General features: G+C 43.8%; 1 protein-coding gene across 1 annotated transcript; it reads left to right on the forward strand.

Annotated features, from left to right (window-relative positions):
* The first annotated feature begins 276 nt into the window (after window positions 1-276).
* On the forward strand, window positions 277-15298 carry BMX (BMX non-receptor tyrosine kinase). Its single transcript, XM_038413549.2, has 9 exons — window positions 277-338; window positions 1581-1708; window positions 2007-2081; window positions 4017-4188; window positions 7750-7966; window positions 9836-9900; window positions 10499-10617; window positions 13722-13879; window positions 14727-15298. The coding sequence occupies exons 1-9, from the start codon at window positions 277-279 to the stop codon at window positions 14799-14801; spliced, it is 1071 nt and encodes a 356-aa protein (XP_038269477.2). The 3' UTR covers window positions 14802-15298.
* Window positions 15299-23300: the final 8002 nt, after the last annotated feature.

Consider the following 23300-nt stretch of genomic DNA (forward strand, 5'->3'; position numbering starts at 1 on the left):
AATCTATAGTGCCAAACTGGGGGATGGGGAAAAGGGAAGAAGTATGATTTAGCTGCCGCTCACATTAAAAATAGCCTAAAAATGAATATGTACTGAAAATCTCTCTAGCTGCTTAGTCACCCAGATATTCTGAGGCAGTGGAAAACTGATGTGAGTTTAAGGCATTATGGAAATGCATCAAGGCAAAGTTACAAAATATTTCTCAAATAGTGGGTGTTTCTTGTGATGTTTTCCTTCCTTTTTATTTATTATTATTAGGGGAAAGAAGGTTCTTTTATGGTTCGAAATTCAAGCCGAGTGGGCAAGTACACTGTGTCTGTATTCAGCAAGGCTCTTGAGTGAGTATTCAAATGATTGCCTTCATTTCCATTGTCCACTCCATGGGTTTGTTCCTATGGGGAGTTGGGTTTGTTCCTTTGGGGAGTCATTCAATACCAAAGTTACTTCACCAGATCTGGACTGAACTTTGGGTAAGTTTGGAAACAGGCTTCTAAACAGTATTATCCCTCTAAATCCATCTGTGCCTTAACCTTCTGGTCCCTTTTGCTGAGTCCAGTGCTATAGTGACAGAAAGCACCACAAAGAGGTGTGCTCATTGCAGGGGAAAGAGAGAGTAGGGGAGAGCTGGTAGATATATTATTGTTTCATTGCCAGCTGAACATGGAGCATCTCCAAGGATAGGTTGTATGGGAGATTAATGTAATGGCTGGAAGGAGAGGGGAAACTGAAGAGAGAGAGAGAGAGAAATGGGGAAGGGCGGGGAAGATCAAGCTTGGGAGATGTAGGAAAAAGGAAGGAGTGGTTAGAAATGGAACTGTAAACATTCAGAAAAATTGGCTTAGTGGATCAAACCACTGGTCCTTCTAGTCAAATGTCCTGTAATCAGAGGTGGCCAGTACCAGATGCAACAGAGAAAGATATAATACCCTGATTCCTCACCACCATTGTTTGCATTAAATAACATTTAGACACAATAAGTCCTGTATCTTGGCAGGAAGTTAGACTAGATGACCCTAACCCTATGGTTCTATGATTTTCATGGGAAAAGTTTTTCCCTATTCTTAGGCAGTTAGTGTCCTGCAGTGGGATAGCCGATATCCCTTATAAATATGACCAGCATTTTGAATACTACGTATTGGAAGCTACAGAAATATGGAGAATTTGTAATATGAAGTTTTGTAAAGGGACTACTCAGTGCAACAAAAAGAACACTTCGCTCACAGGACTGCAGGCTGGGGAACTTGCTGCTTTATTCAACTGTATCACAATAGAGTGGGAACACACAGACCAGAAAGTAAAGGAGGGCTGGAGTGATGCATCATACTCTGGGTGGCCCAATTAACTTTATTATAACCCCTTTACCCCTTTACTACAGTAAGTATATAGATACCACTTATTAAGCAAAGAGTCCCCTTAACTAAATGACAGCTGATAGCAGCAAAGAAAAAATATTATCAAAATTGTAACTGATGCATCATGAGTCTGATGACTACCTGTCTAATTAACTAAATAAGGCTTGGACTTTAGTGAGTCCACTTAATAAGGCTCTCACATACAGAATACTTTGTGCTATTTTTCAGAGATAAAGAAGGAACTGTCAAACATTACCATGTGCACACAAACTACGAAAACAAATATTATCTGGCGGAAAATTACTGTTTTAATTCAGTTCCCCAGCTTATTCACTATCATCAGCATAACTCAGCAGGTAAACCACTTCTGTCTCTCCTTGCCCCTTCTGGTGACTCTGAATGTGTTTTTCTCCTATCATATGTTTTTCTCCTGCCATAGATAGATTTAGAGAGACTAAGGTTGTTGGGTTTCTAATATTTATGGTGAATCTCTTGCCATACTGAATGGCTTAAATACTAAGAATAAATTTACCCCCCTTTTAGGTGTTGATGTTGAGAATTTGTTCATGGGGGGGTGTTAGTTGCTTAGGATTTTTATTATTATTATTTAAGAGAGCTGCATGTACTGTGATCATTAACTGGCTTTCTTTGTAGGTATGATTACAAGGCTTCGACATGCTGTGACTACAAAAGCAAATAAGGTCCCATCGACATCATCCTTAGGAAATGGTATGGAGATGATATTCCCTTTTAAAACTATTGCCACTGTTTGCCACCTGTCACAGCGCTGGTTGAGCTCCTCCTGCTGGACACTCACCGGACTGCTGTGAGGGAATCCAAATGCTGAATCCTCAAATCCTCTAATCCTCTAGAGCAGTGGCACTCAATCCGCGGGCCGCAGCACACAGCTGCGGCCCATGTGACATCCTCAGGGCCATACAGGTAGTATATATATTGTGTGAATGCAGACCACATGACACAGAGAGAGCTGCATATGTGGCCCACAATGGTAAATAGGTTGAGAATCACTGCTCTAGAGTCTAAATGGAGTCCAGGGACTTCCCCTGGCTTGGGGGCTCTAGACACACTCTTGGGATGAAGATTCTCTGTTTAGCACTTGCTTCTGAGAGCTGAGACCTTTTGGTCCAACTGCCTAGCCTCTGCAACCAGGAGTGATCCTCACAATTCCCCCCTTTCCCCCCAGTTTATGCACAGCCCTTCCCAGAACTCCAGCCTTGTAGGCACTCTGGGTAAACAGGTTAACCCCTCAGGGGCATGTGGTAGGTGTTGTACATAACTGACACAGACAGATTTTGCACAAGATTCTAAATTACCATTGCTCTTTACTTAAGAGAGAAAGGACAAGAGGGTACGGATCATTTAGAAAACACTGAACACCCTGAATGCAAGGCCTCACTAACTCACCTCTCCCTTGGGGTCCATCAGAGTTCAGGTGGGCTGGGGTCCCCACTTCCCCATCAGGCTCCTGCAGCAGCTTCCCTCTGCTTGAGCTGCTGAAAATGGCCAAAGACCCCCAGGAAAACTGCTCCTGCCCTTTTATAACCTTCCAGTCCTTCTGCCCTGTGACTCCTGGATCAGCCTCCAGGTGATCCCAGACCTCTACCAGATGACTCTGTGACCAGGTTGCCTCTCCCCCGACAGACTATTTTTTCCTGGGTGGAGGAAATTGCTTAGGGCACTTGTATTTGAATAGAAGACCACCCAGATTTCACAACCTTCTATTGCCAGTCCTGTGTCACCTACATGGAATTTCTGTCCAACATGAGGTAAAAGGACAACAGAGAAGACAAAGGGCTGCACATTGCAAATAGAGTTTGATAAAAACACAGAGAGAGAATTCATAATCTCACCCAGAATTCCTTAGGTTGTACAGATGGATCCCACACATTGTCATACCACCATAATTAGTCAATAAAAAGAAACCATTATGATTTTCCTTACTTCCAATCTTGGCCTTATAGAAGCTGCAGAACCTTTAAACTCTCTGGTTGGCAGTCACTTAGATTCATCTCTGTGTCAGAGGTAATGCAGAACCATCCTGCAGTGCATAGAGTTTAGAGAGGGCTTGTTCTTTGGTGATCAGTCCCTCCCTTGTATGGGGAGTGCACAGGTGCATTATTCTTAATGCTAGTGTAGTTACCACCCACCAGTGCATGCAGCCTTTCCCAAGGCGGCTGTGTGTGTGGATGTTGGAAGGCCATGGGACCACATTCCACAACTCCCTCTGGGGTCAAGTGACCGGCGCCTTGTGCACTCCCTCCATCTGCACACCCATGCCACAGCCCTCTCAATCTGGCCCTTTCTTGTTATGTTCTAGCACATTATGTGGTGGGATTGCATTTGTTTGTAAAGCCAACTGAAAAACAGCCTGGCGATATTTCTATTTTTTGGCCCAAAAGTCCTTCATAAGTCACACGAACTTTGTCTGGTTTTGTGAACTAACAAACCTCAGCTGTGGTATCAAGTGGCACTCTGGGGTTGTGCTACAGGGTACCCATTTCTGCTGCCACTTGCATACAAAACCCATAGACTTCATGTGGCACACTTTCATGCATTGCAAAAGAAAACAAATGGACACCTTTAGAACCCTGGGACTGCATATGTCAGTCTGGTAGCTAATGGGGATTGCTTCTGTCCCTCTAGGGATCTGGGAGCTGAAACGAGAGGAAATCGTCCTGCTCAAGGAATTAGGAAGTGGCCAGTTTGGAGTGGTGCAGCGGGGAAAATGGAAGGGAAAGTATGATGTTGCCATTAAGATGATTAAAGAAGGATCAATGTCAGAAGATGAATTCATAGAGGAAGCTCACATCATGATGTAAGCTGCACTTTGCTTAATGAAATAACATTGCAAATAAGGCTCTTCCACAAGTCATCTCAGTAATATAGAATAGTCATAAGAACATAAGAATGGCCATACTGGGTCAGACCAAAGGTCCATCCAGCTGAGCATCCTGTCTACCAACAATGGTCAATGCCAGGTGTCTCAGAGGGAGTGAACCTAACAGGTAATGATCAAGTGATCTCTCTCCTGCCATCCATCTCCACCCTCTGACAAACAGAGTCTAGGGACACCATTCCTTACCCATCCTGGCTAATAGCCATTAATGGTCTTAACCTCCATGAATTTATCCAGTTCTCTTTTAACCCCTGTTATAGTCCTAGCCTTCACTACCTCCTGAGGCAATGAGTTCCGCAGGTTGACTGTGCACTGAGTGAAGAACTTCCTTTTATTTGTTTTAAATCTGCTGCCCATTAATTTCATTTTGTGGCCCCTAGTTCTTATATTATGGGAACAAGTAAATAACTTTTCCTTATTCACTTTCTCCACACCACTCATGATTTTATATATCTCTATCAGATCCCCCCCTTAGTCTCCTCTTTTCCAAGCTGAAAAGTCCCAGCCTCTTTAATCTCTCCTCATATGGGACCTGTTCCAAACCCCTAATCATTTTAGTTGCCCTTTTCTGAACCTTTTCTAATGCCAGTATAGCTTTTTTGAGATGAGGGGACCACATCCGTATGCAGTATTCAAGATGTAGGCACACCATGGATTTATATAAGGTCAATAAGATATCTCCATCTTATTTTCTATCCCTTTTTTAATGATTCCTCACATCCCGTTTGCTTTTTTGACTGCCACTGCACACTGCATGGACATCTTCAGAGAACTATCCACGATAACTCCAAGATCTTTCTCCTGATTAGTTGTAGCTAAATTAGCCCCCATCATATTGTATGTATAGCTGAGGTTATTTTTTCCAATGTGCATTACTTTACATTTATCCACATTAAATTTCATTTGCCATTTTGTTGCCCAATCACTTAGTTTTGGGAGATCTTTTTGAAGTTCTTCATAGTCTGCTTTGATCTTAACTATCTTGAGCACTTTAGTATCATCTGCAAACTTTGCCACCTCACTGTTTACCCCTTTCTCCAGATCATTTATGAATAAGTTGAATAGGATTGGTCCTAGGACTGACCCTTGAGGAACACCACTAGTTACCCTTCTCCATTCTAAAAATTTACCATTTATTCCTACCTTTGTTCCCTGTCTTTTAACTCGTTCTCAATCCATGAAAGGATCTTCCCTCTTATCCCATGACAACTTAATTTACGAAAGAGCCTTTGGTGAGGGACCTTGTCAAAGGCTTTCTGGAAATTTAAGTACACTATGTCCACTGAATCCCCCTTGTCCACATGTTTGTTGACCCCCTCAAAGAACTCTAATAGATTAGTAAGACATGATCTCGCTTTACAGAAACCATGTTGACTTTTGCGCAACAATTTATGTTCTTCTGTGTGTCTGACAATTTTATTCTTACTGTTGTTTCAACTAATTTGCCCGGTACTGACGTTAGACTTACCGGTCTGTAATTGCCAGGATCACCTCTAGAGCCCTTCTTAAATATTGGTGGTACATTAGCTATCTTCCAGTCATTGGGTACAGTAGCTGATTTAAAGGACAGGTTACAAACCGTAGTTAATAGTTCTGCAATTTCACATTTCAGTTCTTTCAGAACTCTTGGGTGAATGCCATCTGGTCCTGGTGACTTGTTACTGTTAAGTTTCTCAATTAATTCCAAAACCTCCTCTAGTGACACTTCAATCTGTGACAATTGCTCAGATTTGTCACCTACAAAAGACGGCTCAGGTTTGGGAATCTCCCTAACATCCTCAGCCGTGAAGACTGAAGCAAAGAATTCATTTAGTTTCTCTGCAATGACTTTATTGTCTTTAAGTGCTCTCTTTGTATCTCGATTGTCCAGAGGCGCCACTGTTTGTTTAGCAGGCTTCCTGCTTCTGATGTATTTAAAAAACATTTTGTTATTACCTTTTGAGTTTTTGCCTAGCTGTTCTTCAGACTCCTTTTTGGCTTTTCTTATTACATTTTTACATTTAATTTGGCAATGTTTATGCTCCTTTCTATTTACCTCACTAGGATTTGACTTCAACTTTTTAAGAGATGCCTTTTTATCTCTCACTGCTTCTTTTACCGAAAAACGTCATCGAAAAAGAAGTTCCTCTTCAAAATAAAACCATAAGTACCACAGGCAACTTTAGACATAGGCTGAGTATGTGACCACCTAGGGTATCACATTTAAAGAGACATCAACAGAATAGTAGAGAGATTGCTGGGGTTACCAGTAACCAGTATTATACTGCTCTTCAGCTTCACTGACTGCTGAGCTTCTGCATGTGTGATTTAAACATGTACTTTATTATTGAAATGCCTCCTTCAACAGGCATGTATGGAATTATCTATTTCTGTCATCAGAAGCAGGTGGGAATGACATATGCATGAGTAGTTGGGATGTATCAGACCAATGAATGCATCTGCAATATATTTCATGTTAGCAATGGGGAGGTAACCGCCCCAATCTTCACAGTCAGATACCAGTTTGCAAGTAGTTTTATTCAGGGCATTTCAGGTATGTCACAACATAAGGAAATGTGCTGTGCTCCTGTCAGTTGGCTAGCTGAAATGGTTATAATAGCTGATTCTACTTTGCTACATTCTCTTAGTAGGAACATAGCCACTTTTTGAATGCCTTCTAGTGGCCTGGGATGACTCTGTCGTGCCCTGCCTCAGTTTCCCCTCTTGGACTCATCAAGAAGTCAAAAAAGGCTTCTCTTTGTTCAGTTGTGCCCCTCCATGGAGGCTGGTTTTACTAGCAAAAAGTTCAAAATGAGGTTTCCCCAGACTTAAGCTGGGGACAACCCATCCTCCCCGAGGTACTGTCTCAAAACTCCCCTAGTGTCTCAGGATCTTCCCTGCTTCAGCGGGCCACTCCCAGCCCTTCCTAGCTGGAGCAACTCCCCTGATTGCATGATCTTCCCTGCAGGAACCTTTCTTACTCTCTACCACAGCTTTCCCTTCTTGTTTCCTGCCTTCCTCTGGCTCTTTATAAAGATCAGCTGCCCTTTATCTGACCCATATTGAGAGGCTGTTAATAAGGCACGGGTGGGCTGGACTAGTTCCCTCTTAAAGGGCCCAGGCCATTCTGTGACATGGAATCCTTAAATCTCAGGTGCCAATACACTAACTCAGCTTTCTTCATGTGTGCCAGTGCAGTGATGCACAGGCTCAGAAGTCTGCACTACTGGAACTAAAATAGTCAGTTTCACCATTCGTGATTATTGGTGCAATTGTTTCATGCTAGCATGGAGAAAGAAATTAACCTCTGCTTGAAAGGGAAATTTTTAAGTCTGAAATTTCATTGATCAAACCCAAACTTTACTAACTAGGCTAGAACTCTTATTAATTATTATTTATTTGTATTGCTCCAAAAGTTACTTTACAAATGTCAAGTTAATGATAAGGAATAAAAGCTCACAACATAGAGTAACATATTTATTTCTTATTTTTTTGTTTCAGGAAACTTAATCATCCCAAACTTGTTAAACTCTATGGGGTTTGCACAGAGACATATCCCTTCTATATAGTGGCAGAATATATGGCTAATGGCTGCTTGCTTAACTATTTGAGGAGTCACAGAAAGGAACTGCAACCCTTTCAGCTGCTGGAAATATGTTATAGCATTTGTGAAGCTATGACTTTCTTAGAGAGCCAGCAGTTCATTCATCGAGACTTGGTAAGCTCTAGCCACATAGGATGGGGAGGAGGAGGAGAGTTAGAACCTGATTCTGTGTTCTGTTAGTCCTACTTTATATCAGTGTAACTCACACTGGCATAAAACAAGGGTAACAGGGTGGACATGTAGACCACTGGAATAGAAGGTTCTGTTTAGTGGTGTTTTGTTACTATTATAAGAACAGCTGCTGTGTCAAGAACTTGGACCGTTCAGATTTTGTTGTAATAAGCCATTATTTTACCCACTCGTGTCTTGTTCCTTCTATTTTTCACCCTGGTTTTATAGTGATCTAGCTCTACTTTACACTAGTGTAACTGAGAGCAAAATCAGGACCTTGTATCTAGGCCCACCCTTTGTGTAGGAGTGTGTGTGCAAGAACACTGGCAGACAGGGTTGGGTGGAATCAGATTGGTTATGGTGTGAGATCACTGAAAGAGAACTCTCCCTAGCTCCTGGAGACTCATGTTCAAGACTCAGTTATGACATTGTGTGTTCTAACTGTAGCCACTGGAAAATGTGCGAGAATCTACAATATGGAGAGAGCTACATTTTCGAAGGAGCCTCAGCCCAACATCTCCACTACCAACCATCATTTTAAATATTCCTTTTACTGTTTGCAATTTTTTATTTGTGTACACAAATCGAGTAACTGGACATATAACTAACCAGTTTGGACATTCAACTCTGAAATCCAGGAGGCCGAACAGTTTATCAGTACAAAATTCAAGTTATAAATATAAAGGCAATTTCTGAAAATTTGCTACTGATTGTTACAACCCATAGAGAGCCAAGAATAAAAGCAGAACTTGGCTTTAGGAGGTGAACCATATCCCTGGGATTAACAACCCTCGGGGCAGAGATGATAGCCTTAGGTAAATGCTCACATAAATAAGTCTGTGCAGATCGAGGCTTTTCTGGCCTATTCATTGCTCATACTGCTTAAATTATCTCTCAATATTCCATTCTCTTTATAATGAATAGTAAATAACCAAGTCAGCATTCTTCTATCATACACATGTTGTTCTTGCTTTTGATGTACTAGCAACTTTTGATGAGGTGTTACCTAATGGCTAGAACACTGGTCTGGGACCCGGAAGACTTGCCTTCAATTCTTGGCTCTGCCATTGGTTTGCTGGGTGACCCACCCTTCCCTGTGTCTCAGTTTACCCATCTGTAGAATGGGGATAATGATACTGATTTCCTTTGTAAAGCACTTTGAGATCTATGGATGACAAGTGGTATAGAAGAGCTAGTTATTATAATTGTTACAAATTAAAAATAGTGCATCATTTTTTAAATCAAAGAACTTCATGGATATACGTGATGAGGGCATAGGCAATGTGGTCTAGCAGTCACATTTACGCCGTGGTCTGCATGTGAGGAACAGTGGTCACTGAGCAGGAGTTGCATGAATCACAAGAGCCAAGTTCAGTAAGCAAGAGTTGGGGTCAGAGTCAGGCCGGGGTCAGAGAGCGGAAGTCGAGATAGCACCAGGCTGGAATCAGGGGGCAGGAATCAGGGTCAGAGTCAGGCTGGATAAGAAATCAGGAGACAAGGCAAAGTCTGGAGCTGCAGCAAGCCAAAGTCTGTGTGTGGTTTTCCAGACAACTTCCTGGGGCAACCCCTGAGGCTAAATAGGGGCACTTGGCCAATCAGAGGGTGGCCGGTACTTGGGTGGTACTTCCTGCAGCACCTACTCTCCACAGTTCCCCCTGACTGTAGCTGTCCCAGGCTCTACAGACCCAGGTTCTAGCCCACGGACCCTTACAAAGGAATTCTGCAGGAAAGAAATACTGTTTGAAAATAACCAAACTCTTGTTTCACTTGGATTTCGGTCACTCAGTCTGTTTTCTTGTTTTCCCACTAAAGGCTGCTAGGAACTGCTTGGTTGACAGTGATTTTACTGTGAAGGTGTCTGACTTTGGGATGGCTAGGTAAGCTACAGACTGAATCTTCAACCACTTTAGTGCAATAATGTCAATCCTGAATGGTTTATTGGGGTTAGTCAGCCAGTGCTGCCATGAAACCAACAGTGAATGAGCTGTTATTAATAAAGTTAAACCACAGGGACTATCTAGTTCTCTTTAGTCCCATTGAGTTAATGATTGTAACCCATTCTGGGGCTTTCAATGAGACGAGAAGCAGAAGGTGCAGACTCTTGGCATCTCTAAAGCTTAGAGGGCAAATTTAATGTATGCACATCACTGTTTCATGCTTGTCAAAGAAATCTCAACAATGTTCTCTATGTGCAAGAGAGTTTTTATAATGCCCCCTTTGTCAGAGATTCACGTGGGTTTCTGATCCCTTTAGCAAAGACATGATAAGGAATCCCTTGATAACTTGATTGCAGCAACATACCTCTGTAGCTTGAGGTTAGCATTTCTTTCGGGTCACCTCTGGAGACCTGGGTTTCTGGCCAGGCTTTGTTCACAGGCTTGTTGGGGAGTTCTTGCGGGGCATTCCAGGCAGAAGCAGGAAGCAATATTTCACTAGCTATTTGTCATAGCCTGAAGACTGTCTCTTCCCTTGCAGGTATGTTCTGGATGACCTATATATAAGTTCATTAGGAACTAAGTTTCCAGTGAAGTGGTCGGCACCAGAAGTTTTTCATTATACTAAGTTTAGCAGCAAGTCGGATGTATGGGCCTTTGGTACGTATGGGATTTGACCTTTCATATTGGAGATGCTTAATAAGCTCAAAAAATGCAAACTTGACTGCATATTTGAAAAGCCAAAAAAATGACTGACAGGCTTTAACAACTACTATGCAAAAGTCTAAGATAGGCATTTACTACGTATTGCGTGTATATTCTGCTTAATATTGCCATGGAACAACAATAGACCAAACTGATGTAATCTTAATGGCTACTCTGTGGGTGCACCGACTAGAATTTGGTCCACTATCCATATGTTGTACAATATGTGTGTAGTCCAGTGCCCGGGGTGGGTCGCTGGAGCAGAGACCAAACCTGAGCCCTCTGGCTCTAAAAGCACCAGCCTCTAGTGCCTGAGCTAAAAGACCTGTTCAGTTAGTTCAAAGGTTGTAGCAGATTCATAAATCTCAAGCCTAGCCTGTAGCATGAGAGAGCATGCCATACTGTGTAATCACGGGATACATGTGCCATGCTAGCTTCTTGCCAGAACTTAGAACATGATGCAAACTTGTTTCCAGCCAGGAGAGCTCAAACTGCTGATCTTCTCATGGCAACCTGGCACTGAGCTGTGGTGAACAAGATAGAAGAGCGGTTTTTCCAAATTCTTCTTTCTTTCAGCTCTGTCTACAGCTAGTCATCCTATCCCATTAAAAGAAAGACTGCAATACTGAAAATGTTTTGCATGTGCCCTATAGTATTATGTTATACAGCAGGAGTTGGCAACCTATGGCACACGTGCCAAAGATGGCACGCGAGCCAATTTTTAATGGCACGCTGCTGCATGCCGGGTCCCAGCCGCTGGCCCAGCCGCTGGCCCAGCTCAGCCCGCGGCTGAACCCAGGCCAGGACCCCGGCAGGCAGCAGCGTGCCATTAAAACTCCTGCCCGCCCCGACCCGCTCTTCTCCGCCCCCCCACGGGGACAGGGTGAAGAAGCTTGGTCCTGCTGGCTAATGCTGCAGGGCAGGCAAGCTCCTGCCTCTTCCCCCAGCGTGCTGGGTTCCTGCCCCTCCTCTTCTCCCTCACGGCCGTTGATCAGCTGATGGCCCTTGTGCAGGAGGGGGAGAAGCCGAGCTGCAGCGCATTTGCTGCTTTGGGGAGGAGGCGGAGAAGAGGTGGGGACAGGGCCTTGGGGAAGGGGGGTGGAATCAGGGCATATCCCCTCCAGCCCCCTGCCATGAGCCGCTCTGGGCAGGGGGCTGGGAACAACCCCACGACTCCAGCCCACACCCCCAGCCCTCTGCCTTGACCCCTGCACCCCCCCTCACACACACACCCAGCCCCCTGCCCTGACCCCTGCACCCCCCATAACCCCAGCCCTGACTCCAGCCCCCCATATACCCAGCCCCCCCACACACCATGTCCTAACTCCTGCACCCCCCTCACATGCCCCCAGCCCTCTGCCCTGACTCCTGCACCCCCCACATTCCCACCCTCACCCTGAGCACCAAACAGGAGCTTCTGCACACACACACCCACATTCCCACCTGCACCCCTTGCACCAAATGGGAGCTGCTCAGGTAAGCTCTCCACCCCCAAGCCTCCTGCCTCAACCCTGAGCCCCCTCCCTCATTCTAGCTCTTGGCCAGGCCCTACACCCCAACCCCTAGCCCTGTGCTCAGTGCACTCCCACCCTCAGCTCAGTGCAGAGAGAGAGGAAGAGAATGGGCTAGAACCAGGGAGAAGGTAAGTACCCACTCTGTGTGCGTAGGCCCGGGATCCCAGACTGGCAGTGGGCTGAGTGGCAGCGGGCTGAGCCACTCAGCCCACTGTTGGTCTGGGGTCCCGGCCGCTGGCCCTGCTCAGCCTGCTGCCGGTCTAGGATTCTGGCTGATGGCCCCTTGCCAGCCGGGGTCTCGGCCACAGGCCCCGCTCAGCCTGCTGACGGCCTAGGTGAATGGAACCCCAGGCTGGCAGCGGGCTGAGCGGGCTGGCGGCGTAAGATCAGCATTTTAATTTAATTTTAAATGAAGCTTTAAACATTTTGAAAACCTTGTTTACTTTGCATAAAACAATAGTTTAGTTATATAATATATAGACTTATAGAGAGAGACCTTCTAAAAAACATTAAAATGTATTACTGGCACGCGAAACCTGAAATTAAAGTGAATAAATGAAGACTCGGCACACCACTTCGGAAAGGTTGCCGACCCCAGGTATATAATTAAGATTAAGATTTAGTCACGGGTATTTTTAGTAAAAGTCATGGACAGGTCATGGGCAATATACAAATATTCATGGCCCTGTGACCTGTCCACGACTTTTACTATAAATACCCCTTCTAAAACTTAGCAGCTCCTGGGGCCCCAGGGCGGACTGCTCTGGGGGCCCCCAGGACACTGATGCTCTGGAGGGAGGTGGAGGGGCCGAAGGCTAGCCCCTACTTTGGAGTGGCCCCTGGGACCACTGCTGCTCCATGACCAGTTCTGCTCTGGCGGCCCCAGGGCCAGCTGCCTAGGGCTCCTCCAGCAGCAGCCAGTGCGGCTGGCCCCAGGGCCACCCCAGCAGCTGGCTCCGGGGTCAGCTGCTCGGGCAGCCCTGGGGTCTGCCGCACCAGCAGCTGTGGAAGTCACTGAAGTCACAGAAAGTCACGGAATCTCTGATGTCCATGATCTCTGTGACAGACTCGCAGCCTTATATATAACCACTGTAAGTCCTTTGGGAATCTTATTTAAGTCTTCTAACACTAAAGGACTAAATGTCCCAGTCCCTTAAAAACATCTGTAAAATCACATGAGAAAATCATTTACAAAATGCCCGTAGTACTTATTCTATATTATTTTGTAAAGTTGACATAGGACAATTCTTAAATTGCCATGTCTTGGGCATTATCACTGAACAACCCCATCAAACATCTGTATCATTCAACTTCACCTACCGCTACAACAGTATGTTGTTTGCAGTTGAGTACAGCATCACTAACACTAATATCGTTCATCATACCCTGGATACAAATCAGCCCCATACATTTGCTAGAAAAACATTTTTTGCTAGAAGTTTCATCTGTTATTACCATTCTGATAGATGAATATTGCTTAAGTGTCTTAAGCTGGAATGGTTTTTCATTAAATTTCTTGTCTTCCAACCCTGGAAATTTCTGCAGGGATCTTAATGTGGGAGGTGTTCACTTTGGGAAAGCAACCCTATGAACTGTATGATAACAAGCAAGTAATTGAGAAGGTTTCTGAGGGATATCGGCTTTACCGACCACAACTGGCCTCAGAGACCATCTACCAGTTAATGTACAGCTGCTGGCATGAGGTACGTACATTGGTCCATATGCATTGGAGATGTTATCTAAAACAATTGATGGACTTCATGATCGTCAGCTGAAAAAAAGCAATACAGGAAACTATTTCTGTTAAAGAACATCAATTGTAAAGAGAAACTAGCTTCCATAAAGTACAGTACGCCAGAGAAAGGGCCCATAATTAATAAGAGGACAATGTGTGGAAAATTAAGTATGAAAGAGAACTAGCTGAATTTCCTTTTAAGGAAGGTGTACCATTCACTTATGAAGATAACTTTAAAATACGCCTCAAAGTAGATGATAGATTTAGAGTTTGAGTGATTCATCATAACGTCTCTATGCCTGAAATTCTAAATGTAAGAGCATTGTCAAGATTTGTAGGTCAAACATTGATCATTATGTACCCATATTTAAGTTTCTCTTAAAGATCAATGCTGCCATGCCGCCTACAGTGACTCTAGTACAAAAAAATTCCCAATTTATTGTTCCTCTTCCTGCCTCTGTTTAACTGTCTTTAAACAGTGATATGTCCCTTCTTGAGTGTCTAGTAACTGCCTGGCACATTATTGGTGCTACCATAAAATGGTGATTGTTAGTTTTTATATGACTCACACCAAACATGACAAAAATAAGTTCTACTTGAACAAAAATTTTAAAGAGAAAGAAAAAAGAAAACAATAGCAATAGAAGAAAAAATTAAAGCATACAGTGGTTGGAATCATTAATTGCTTTGCCACATAAATGCCATTGTCTCTCCATAATTCTGCATGTTTGAGCTAAGAAAAATGAATATGTTACAGTAACTATGTTATATTTTCAGTGTTAAGTAACCACATAAGTTGTTTTGTTTTCATATAGCTACCAGAAAAGCGCCCCACATTTCATCAACTCCTATCAATTATTGAGACACTCAGAGAAGATAACAAATCTTGAAGACAAGTCCTCATCATGTGGCTTTTGAATATTGGTTGACATATCACCAGTCTACTTTGTGGGAGCTAATATTTTTGTGCAAATTCTGAAATCTGACTGACTTCAGATTTGGCTGACTCCAGCAGTATGACACTGGATTTTCATTGTCTTTTAACTCGCAGTGCTTTGACAACATAGAGTAAAGAAGAAAGCTCTTGTGATGTTGTGGTGACTTGGTATTGTCTGAAAGAAGAGTGTAGAAGTATAATACTGATGCTGTTAGTATGATCCCCCCCCATAGTACTTCACAAGCAGAGAACTATCCAGTAATAGAGTAAACTCTTTCAAAGTTTGTTGCGGTGTTGGGTTTTTTTAGGTCACAACAGGATTTTATTAATCTTTATTTGGAAAATGTAAATGTGGGCAATATAAGCTTACTAGGTTTTCTCATTATCATATCAGATCTCAGGGTATTTTCTGTTATATAAACCTGAGGTTGATATTATGGGTCAAATTCATACCTGGTGCAAGTGGCTGCAACTCCAGTGGCATTAGTGTTAACTTCAATGCTGTGAATGCTATTGCTAGTGAAACAGCATATCACTTTGGTCACTAGGGCCCTATCCAGTTTCTCTGAGGTCAATGGGAGTCTTTCCATTGACTAGTGCATATTGGATTGGGCTCTAATGACATAGGTTTAATTCATTGTTCATTCTAAACTAAATCTGTGTGACATTTATGGGGCTACTGTTGGCAGTGATATGTTCTTATTCCCTATTTAATCCCTGATAATGCAAAACTATCCTTGTCTAAAATTCCATGAGCCTTAATTTATTGAAACATCAGTACGGGAGCTGCAAGACCAGATTCCTGACGAAGACATCACCATTTTAAATGTTCTTAATATAATGGCATGACCAAAAAATTTCACACTTGAGAGCTTGAAATTTGACTCCTAAATCCATATTTGGACACTTAACTAGAAGGGCCCTAATTTTCAAAGGTGCTCATCAACTATAGCTCCCATTGACTTCAATAGCAGCTGGCATTACTTAGCACCTCTGAACATTTGGCTACTTCTATGTAAGTGCTTAAATATAGATTTAGGAGCCTAACCTTAGGCACCCAGGTTTGAAAATTTTGGCCTCTTTTCTTTTATATACATGTTGAAAAATTGTGACTAGAGTTTGATTCATAGTAATGGTAACAGTAATTATTTTGGCTCTACAGGGGAAAGAGTACATTGAATTATATGTACTCGACTGCTCCAGTGTTTGTCTTGCCATATTTCTGTTGTTTTTAAAGGACTAGAAAGAACATGCGTACCAGAACTGTGTATTTTTAAAAGTCAGGCTGAAGTACTAATGCAGAGGATGCTTTGGCACCTGGAGTACAGTGGTAAACAGGCACATTAGAGGAAATTATGTTCATTTACAAAAATGTCTGACACATTAGGAACTGGCCAGCAATGTCTGCATAGTATTTCTAGCAGGTTTTTTCCCCTTTTCTCCATAATGTCCAATACAGAATGGGAAGTGTAAGGGAAATGTTGCTTAAGACGGATGAAAATAGTTGATTTTAACTGATCCTTCCTTACAGGCCTTTCCCTTGTTTTCAGTTACATTTTAGATTGCTTTATAATATTGCTTGATTAGTTTTGAAGCCTAATACATGTACATTTCTGAACGTTTTCCATATGTTCTTGGCCTATGTTATAGACATAGTAGCCACTTCTCTCTGAACTTTATCATATTCAGAAAAGGCTTTAATTAGTGCTTTAGGTGAAACTCCAAACCTGTGTGAGGCAGCATTGTTTGTTTGAGTCTGACAAATCAAAGTGGAGCATTGCAAAGTTGATTTGACTAATGTCTGTAACAGAATCCTGTGACTTTGTATCACTATGTTGTAAATTCACAGCTAAATGCAAACATCACACATCTTAATGCACAAGGTTACCAGACTTTTGTGGTGAGCGACTGTTCCTGAATCTACATGTAATGAGACATCCTACATCTAGATGAGACATTTTGGACTTTAAATCTAAAGTGAATACATTTGTCTTAGCTGCAAGTTATGAATGGATGCTGAGACTGTGCTATTTTTAGCCCACACATCTTACTTGGTATTGTTGACTGAATTATTACATGGCATTTTGTGACATTATTGCATGAAGGGAACATTGCAAGCTTGGTTGTTTTCCTGTTGCATAAAATTTCTTTGTTGATCCAAGTGAAAAATAAAACAAGTTACACAGGAGGGTGGGAAGATGCAAAACACATACAGTTGTCAAAAGGACCCAGAGTGTAGAAAATTGTGTCTGTTGCTGGTGCACATGTATTCTCTCTGCTCTAGATGCACAGAGATGGTGGAGTGCTGTGCTGGAGGAAGGAGGGGACAAGAGACATAACAGGCAGGCAGGAGAAAAAATGAGAGGGAATAACAGAAAGCAGCAGGAGCTGCAGGGAGAGAGAGGAGGAAGAGCCTTTTATGTACCTCTCTAGCACCCCCAGGAGCCTGGACTGCTTAACACCAGCTTCTCAGAGAGCTTCCTGTTTCCTGCTGCTTCCCTGAACCCACCTGAGGAGAAGAGACAGTCAACTGAAGTAGTAGGAGCCAGTTAGACCCTTAAGATGCTGATATCTTCCCTCACTCAGGCCCTGCTACCAGCCTATTTATTTGTCCCCTTCAATTGAGTGTTGAGAGCCACTATCGCTGGCACAGAACAGCAGTCATGAGTGAAAGAAGAAAATGCCCCTCTGGGGCAGTATTCAGAAAAAGAAAGAAAGCAAAGGAAACTTTCCTATCTAAGCAAGCAATAGCTCTCCTGAGATACATAGACACAAATGTTCGTGGTGAGCCTTCCGCCCCCCAGTGAGGAAGTGAGTGGTAAGGAGATGCCTGATCTTCCAGTTAGTCAGAGTGACCTGGCAGCTACTGCAACATCCATATCTCCATCTCAAATGGATGTAACCATGCACATTCCTGAAAAAAAGTGTAGGTCAGAGAAGAGTGTGGTGGATGCGCAAGAAACAGCTGCTGCTGAGTTTAGTTCCTTAAAACTAGATGATCCAGGACTGTGGACCCACTTGAGCAGTAGCCTGAGGGACTTCCTTGTACTGCATGGGCCACAGCAAGTGAAAAACTTCATGTTCTCCAAAGACAATGAAAATAGAATTTTCCATCCAACACATTACTGGCGTGAAATCCCCAATGGTGACAAAATGGAGAGGCCATGGCTTATGTACTCAAAAACCCAGAATGCTGCATACTGTTTTTGTTGCAAACTCTTCAGGTCTAATGTTCCAGCCACATTGGGTTCTACAGAAACAAAGGACTGGAAAAATCTGGCTAAAATCTGGCATGCCATGAGAAAGCAGCAAACCACCAGAGAGCATTCCATAGGTGGAAAGAGCTTGAGATGAGACTAAGTTTAAAGACCACCATAGACGATCAGCATCAAGAGAAGATTGCATCAGAGTCTCTTTACTGGAAAAATGTTTTGAAAAGGCTCATTGCCATTGTGAGAATGCTTGCTACCCAAAACCTAGCACTGCGTGGCACTTCAGATCAACCGTATGTGCCAAACAATGGAAACTTCCTTCAAATTGTGGAGCTGACAGCTGAGTTTGATGCTGTACTCCAGGAGCATCTAAGAAGAGTCACCACCCAAGAAATGTACACACACCATTATCTTGGAAAAACAATTCAAAATGAGATCATACAGTTACTGGCAACAAAAGTCAAACAGAAGATTGTGGCAGATCTGAAGTCAGCAAGATATTACTCTGTTATTTTGGACTGCACACCTGACATCAGCCATACAGAACAAATGACTTTAATGGTGTGTTTTGTAACAACAACAGAACCTAGTGAATATGTCCCTGCAATGGTGACTGTCAGAGAGCATTTTCTAGAATTTATTGTGTGACAAAGCTCTGTCCTTGTCTCCGTGGGTCCTGTGTTTCCTGGCAGATTTCGCTAGCCTCAGAGGCTCACCCTCCACATAACCCTTCTCTCTCTAGAGACAAGGGTCACAGTCTACTGAGCCATTTTCATCATAAGCCAGTGAAGGAGGTGAGAAGAAGCTATCCTCCCTTGCACAGTCTCTGTTGTCTCCAGGTCTCAGTGATTAATCGAGGGGGGGCAAACGGGGGGAGTCTGGGCCCGCCCACTACTCCGGGCTCCAGCCCAGGGACCATAACAGTATCAGCTGTGGTAGCTGACCTTTTAGAAACATGACACATACAATTCCCTGGGCTACTTCCCCACAGCAGCCCTCACTTCCTCAAGCTCCACTTTACCCTTACCTCAGGGTCTCCTTCCTTGTGCCTGTTATGGTGTGTACTACTCAGTCTCTCCAATAGCGCAACTTCCTCCCACAACTCCTGACATCCGCCCCCATCTGACTAACTGGGAGGCTTTTAACTAGTTTCAGCCGGCCCCTGATTGGCTTCAGGTGTCCCAATCAACCTAGCCTTCTCCCTGCCTTCTGGAAAGTTCTTAATTGGCCCCACGTGTCTTAATTGACCTGGAGCAGCTGCCATTTCATTTATCCTGGTACCAGGGATTTGTTTAGCCTGGAGTTAATATATCTATCTCCCAGTACATTTCTATAGCCATCTGGCCTTGCCCCATCACAATTGACATTGATGATACTACAGGAGCTGGTATCACAAATCATAGAATCATAGAATCATAGAATATCAGGGTTGGAAGGGACCCCAGAAGGTCATCTAGTCCAACCCCCTGCTCAAAGCAGGACCAAGTCCCAGTTAAATCATCCCAGCCAGGGCTTTGTCAAGCCTGACCTTAAAAACCTCTAAGGAAGGAGATTCTACCACCTCCCTAGGTAACGCATTCCAGTGTTTCACCACCCTCTTAGTGAAAAAGTTTTTCCTAATATCCAATCTAAACCTCCCCCATTGCAACTTGAGACCATTACTCCTCGTTCTGTCATCTGCTACCATTGAGAACAGTCTAGAGCCATCCTCTTTGAAACCCCCTTTCAGGTAGTTGAAAGCAGCTATCAAATCCCCCCTCATTCTTCTCTTCTGCAGACTAAACAATCCCAGCTCCCTCAGCCTCTCCTCATAAGTCATGTGCTCTAGACCCCTAATCATTTTCGTTGCCCTTCGTTGTACTCTTTCCAATTTATCCACATCCTTCCTGTAGTGTGGGGCCCAAAACTGGACACAGTACTCCAGATGAGGCCTCACCAGTGTCGAATAGAGGGGAACGATCACGTCCCTCGATCTGCTCGCTATGCCCCTACTTATACATCCCAAAATGCCATTGGCCTTCTTGGCAACAAGGGCACACTGCTGACTCATATCCAGCTTCTCGTCCACTGTCACCCCTAGGTCCTTTTCCGCAGAACTGCTGCCGAGCCATTCGGTCCCTAGTCTGTAGCGGTGCATTGGATTCTTCCATCCTAAGTGCAGGACCCTGCACTTATCCTTATTGAACCTCATTAGATTTCTTTTGGCCCAATCCTCCAATTTGTCTAGGTCCTTCTGTATCCTATCCCTCCCCTCCAGCGTATCTACCACTCCTCCCAGTTTAGTATCATCCGCAAATTTGCTGAGAGTGCAATCCACACCATCCTCCAGATCATTTATGAAGATATTGAACAAAACGGGCCCCAGGACCGACCCCTGGGGCACTCCACTTGACACCGGCTGCCAACTAGACATGGAGCCATTGATCACTACCCGTTGAGCCCGACAATCTAGCCAGCTTTCTACCCACCTTATAGTGCATTCATCCAGCCCATACTTCCTTAACTTGCTGACAAGAATGCTGTGGGAGACCGTGTCAAAAGCTTTGCTAAAGTCAAGAAACAATACATCCACTGCTTTCCCTTCATCCACAGAACCAGTAATCTCATCATAAAAGGCGATTAGATTAGTCAGGCATGACCTTCCCTTGGTGAATCCATGCTGACTGTTCCTGATCACTTTCCTCTCCTCTAAGTGCTTCAGGATTGATTCTTTGAGGACCTGCTCCATGATTTTTCCAGGGACTGAGGTGAGGCTGACCGGCCTGTAGTTCCCAGGATCCTCCTTCTTCCCTTTTTTAAAGATGGGCACTACATTAGCCTTTTTCCAGTCATCCGGGACTTCCCCCGTTCGCCACGAGTTTTCAAAGATAATGGCCAAGGGCTCTGCAATCACAGCCGCCAATTCCTTCAGCACTCTCGGATGCAATTCGTCCGGCCCCATGGACTTGTGCACGTCCAGCTTTTCTAAATAGTCCCTAACCACCTCTATCTCTACAGAGGGCTGGCCATCTCTTCCCCATTTTGTGTTGCCCAGCACAGCAGTCTGGGAGCTGACCTTGTTAGTGAAAACAGAGGCAAAAAAAGCATTGAGTACATTAGCTTTTTCCACATCCTCTGTCACTAGCTTGCCTCCCTCATTCAGTAAGGGGCCCACACTTTCCTTGGCTTTCTTCTTGTTGCCAACATACCTGAAGAAACCCTTCTTGTTACTCTTGACATCTCTTGCTAGCTGCAGCTCCAGGTGCGATTTGGCCCTCCTGATATCTTTCCTACATGCCCGAGCAATATTTTTATACTCTTCCCTGGTCATATGTCCAACCTTCCACTTCTTGTAAGCTTCTTTTTTATGTTTAAGATCCGCTAGGATTTCACCATTAAGCCAAGCTGGTCGCCTGCCATATTTACTATTCTTTCGACTCATCGGGATGGTTTGTCCCTGTAACCTCAACAGGGATTCCTTGAAATACAGCCAGCTCTCCTGGACTCCCTTCCTTTTCATGTTAGAAATGTGCTTCTTAAAAAGCTGGAAGATACGGGAATTGTGATAGCTGACATGAGAGGTCAGGGCTACGATAATGGTGCCAACATGAGAGGACAGAACAGAGGAGTGCAGACACGGATCCGAGAGTTAAACCCTCAAGCTTTTTTTGTCCCATGCAGTTCTCATTTATTGAACTTGGTGGCCAGTGATGCAGCATCAGTTTCTAGTGAGGCTGCTGAATTTTTTAATGTAATTCAAAGCATCTATGTATTTTTCCCGCATCCACTCATCGATGGCAAATTTTGAAGCAACATCTGGGAACATCCTCTCTGACACTGAAACCACTGAGTGCCATATGGTGGGAAAGTTGAGTGGAGGTGATTAAGCCTATCAAACACCAAATTGGGAAGATAGATGGTGCCATAGTTGCCATTATGGAGGATAATGCTATGACAGGAACTGTTCGTGGAAGAACAGTGGCAGACGGAAATGGAATCACCAGAAACATACATAACTTGAAATTTTTGTGTGGCTTAGTGTTGTGGCATGACATACTGTTTGAAATAAATGTTGTAAGCAAGAGACTCCAAGGTATTGACCTTGATATATCTGGAGCAATGGAACAACTGGACAAAGCAAAGTCATACCTACAGTCTTACCGGTCTGATGAGGGATTTCAAAATGTTCAGAAGAGTTCACAGAAGTTGGCAGAGGAACTTCACACTGAAGCTATTTTCCACCCATTCAAGAATACAAGAGTCACCAAAGAAGAAGACATTTTGATTAAGAGGCACAGGATAATCCCATAAGAGACCCCAAACAACAATTCAAAGTTGAATTCTTTAACCAGGTGCTAGATTGTGCAATACAGTCAGTTGAAGAATGTTTCATGAAGCTCAAGGAACAAAGGAGTATATTTGGGATGTTCCAAAACTCCTCACTATACCCAAAGAAGACCTACACCAGCAATGTAGGGCACTAGAGACAGTGTTGACACATGATGACATGCGCGATATTGATGAGAGTGATTTAGGTGATGAACTGAAAGCCTTTTCAAGATACATTTCAGCAGGATCAGCTCCAAAGGCTGTTCTGGAATATATGTGCACAAATAAGATGACCACCCTCTTTCCAAATGCTTTTGTTGCTCTACGCATACTTCTAATGCTTCCTGTAACATTTGCCAGTGGAGAACGCAGCTTCTCCAAGCTGAAGTTAATAAAAACACATCTACGCTCCACAATGACACAGGAGAGGCTGGTCGGCCTTGCAACCATCTCAATAGAACATGAGCTGGCCCAGACTGTGGATGTTCAGGAAGCAGTTCAAATCTTTGCAACCAAGAAGGCACAGAAAGCACCAGTTTGATTATTCAAACAGATAAAAATGCCAATGTTTACTATGCAGGCAAGAAAATTTACATTTGCTGTTCAGGCGTTTGAAAGTTAAGTGTTACTTACACTTTTTGAACAAGCCATTTTAAGTTGTTAGTTCTCCTTTATTGGGGTAGGTAGCGGAGCAGTACCATGAGAGGAGTAGAACAGGAAGAAGGCAGAACTGAGAACTTTCAAAGTTTTGGCCCAAGCGAGGGGACATGGGGGCATCATTTGAGCTCCCCGCCTCAGGTGCCAAAATGTTGTGGGCCAGCCCTGGGTGTGTGGGAGAGGGCTCAGAGCTGGGGCAGAGGGTGGGGGTGGGTGAGGGCTCTGGGTTGGTGTGTGGGCTCTGGGGTGGGTCTGGGGATGAGGAGTTCGGGGTG

This window comes from Dermochelys coriacea, chromosome 1, assembly GCF_009764565.3.
Source record: "Dermochelys coriacea isolate rDerCor1 chromosome 1, rDerCor1.pri.v4, whole genome shotgun sequence".
Taxonomy (NCBI): Eukaryota; Metazoa; Chordata; order Testudines; family Dermochelyidae; genus Dermochelys; species Dermochelys coriacea.

Excerpts from the sequence above, each read along its gene's own strand:
- BMX (XM_038413549.2), top strand. The coding sequence starts at position 277 with ATGGTTCGAAATTCAAGCCGAGTGGGCAAGTACACTGTGTCTGTATTC. Across the intron at positions 10,618-13,721 it reads GTCGGATGTATGGGCCTTTG|GGATCTTAATGTGGGAGGTG; the intron begins GTACGTATGGGA and ends AAATTTCTGCAG. Across the intron at positions 13,880-14,726 it reads TGTACAGCTGCTGGCATGAG|CTACCAGAAAAGCGCCCCAC; the intron begins GTACGTACATTG and ends GTTTTCATATAG.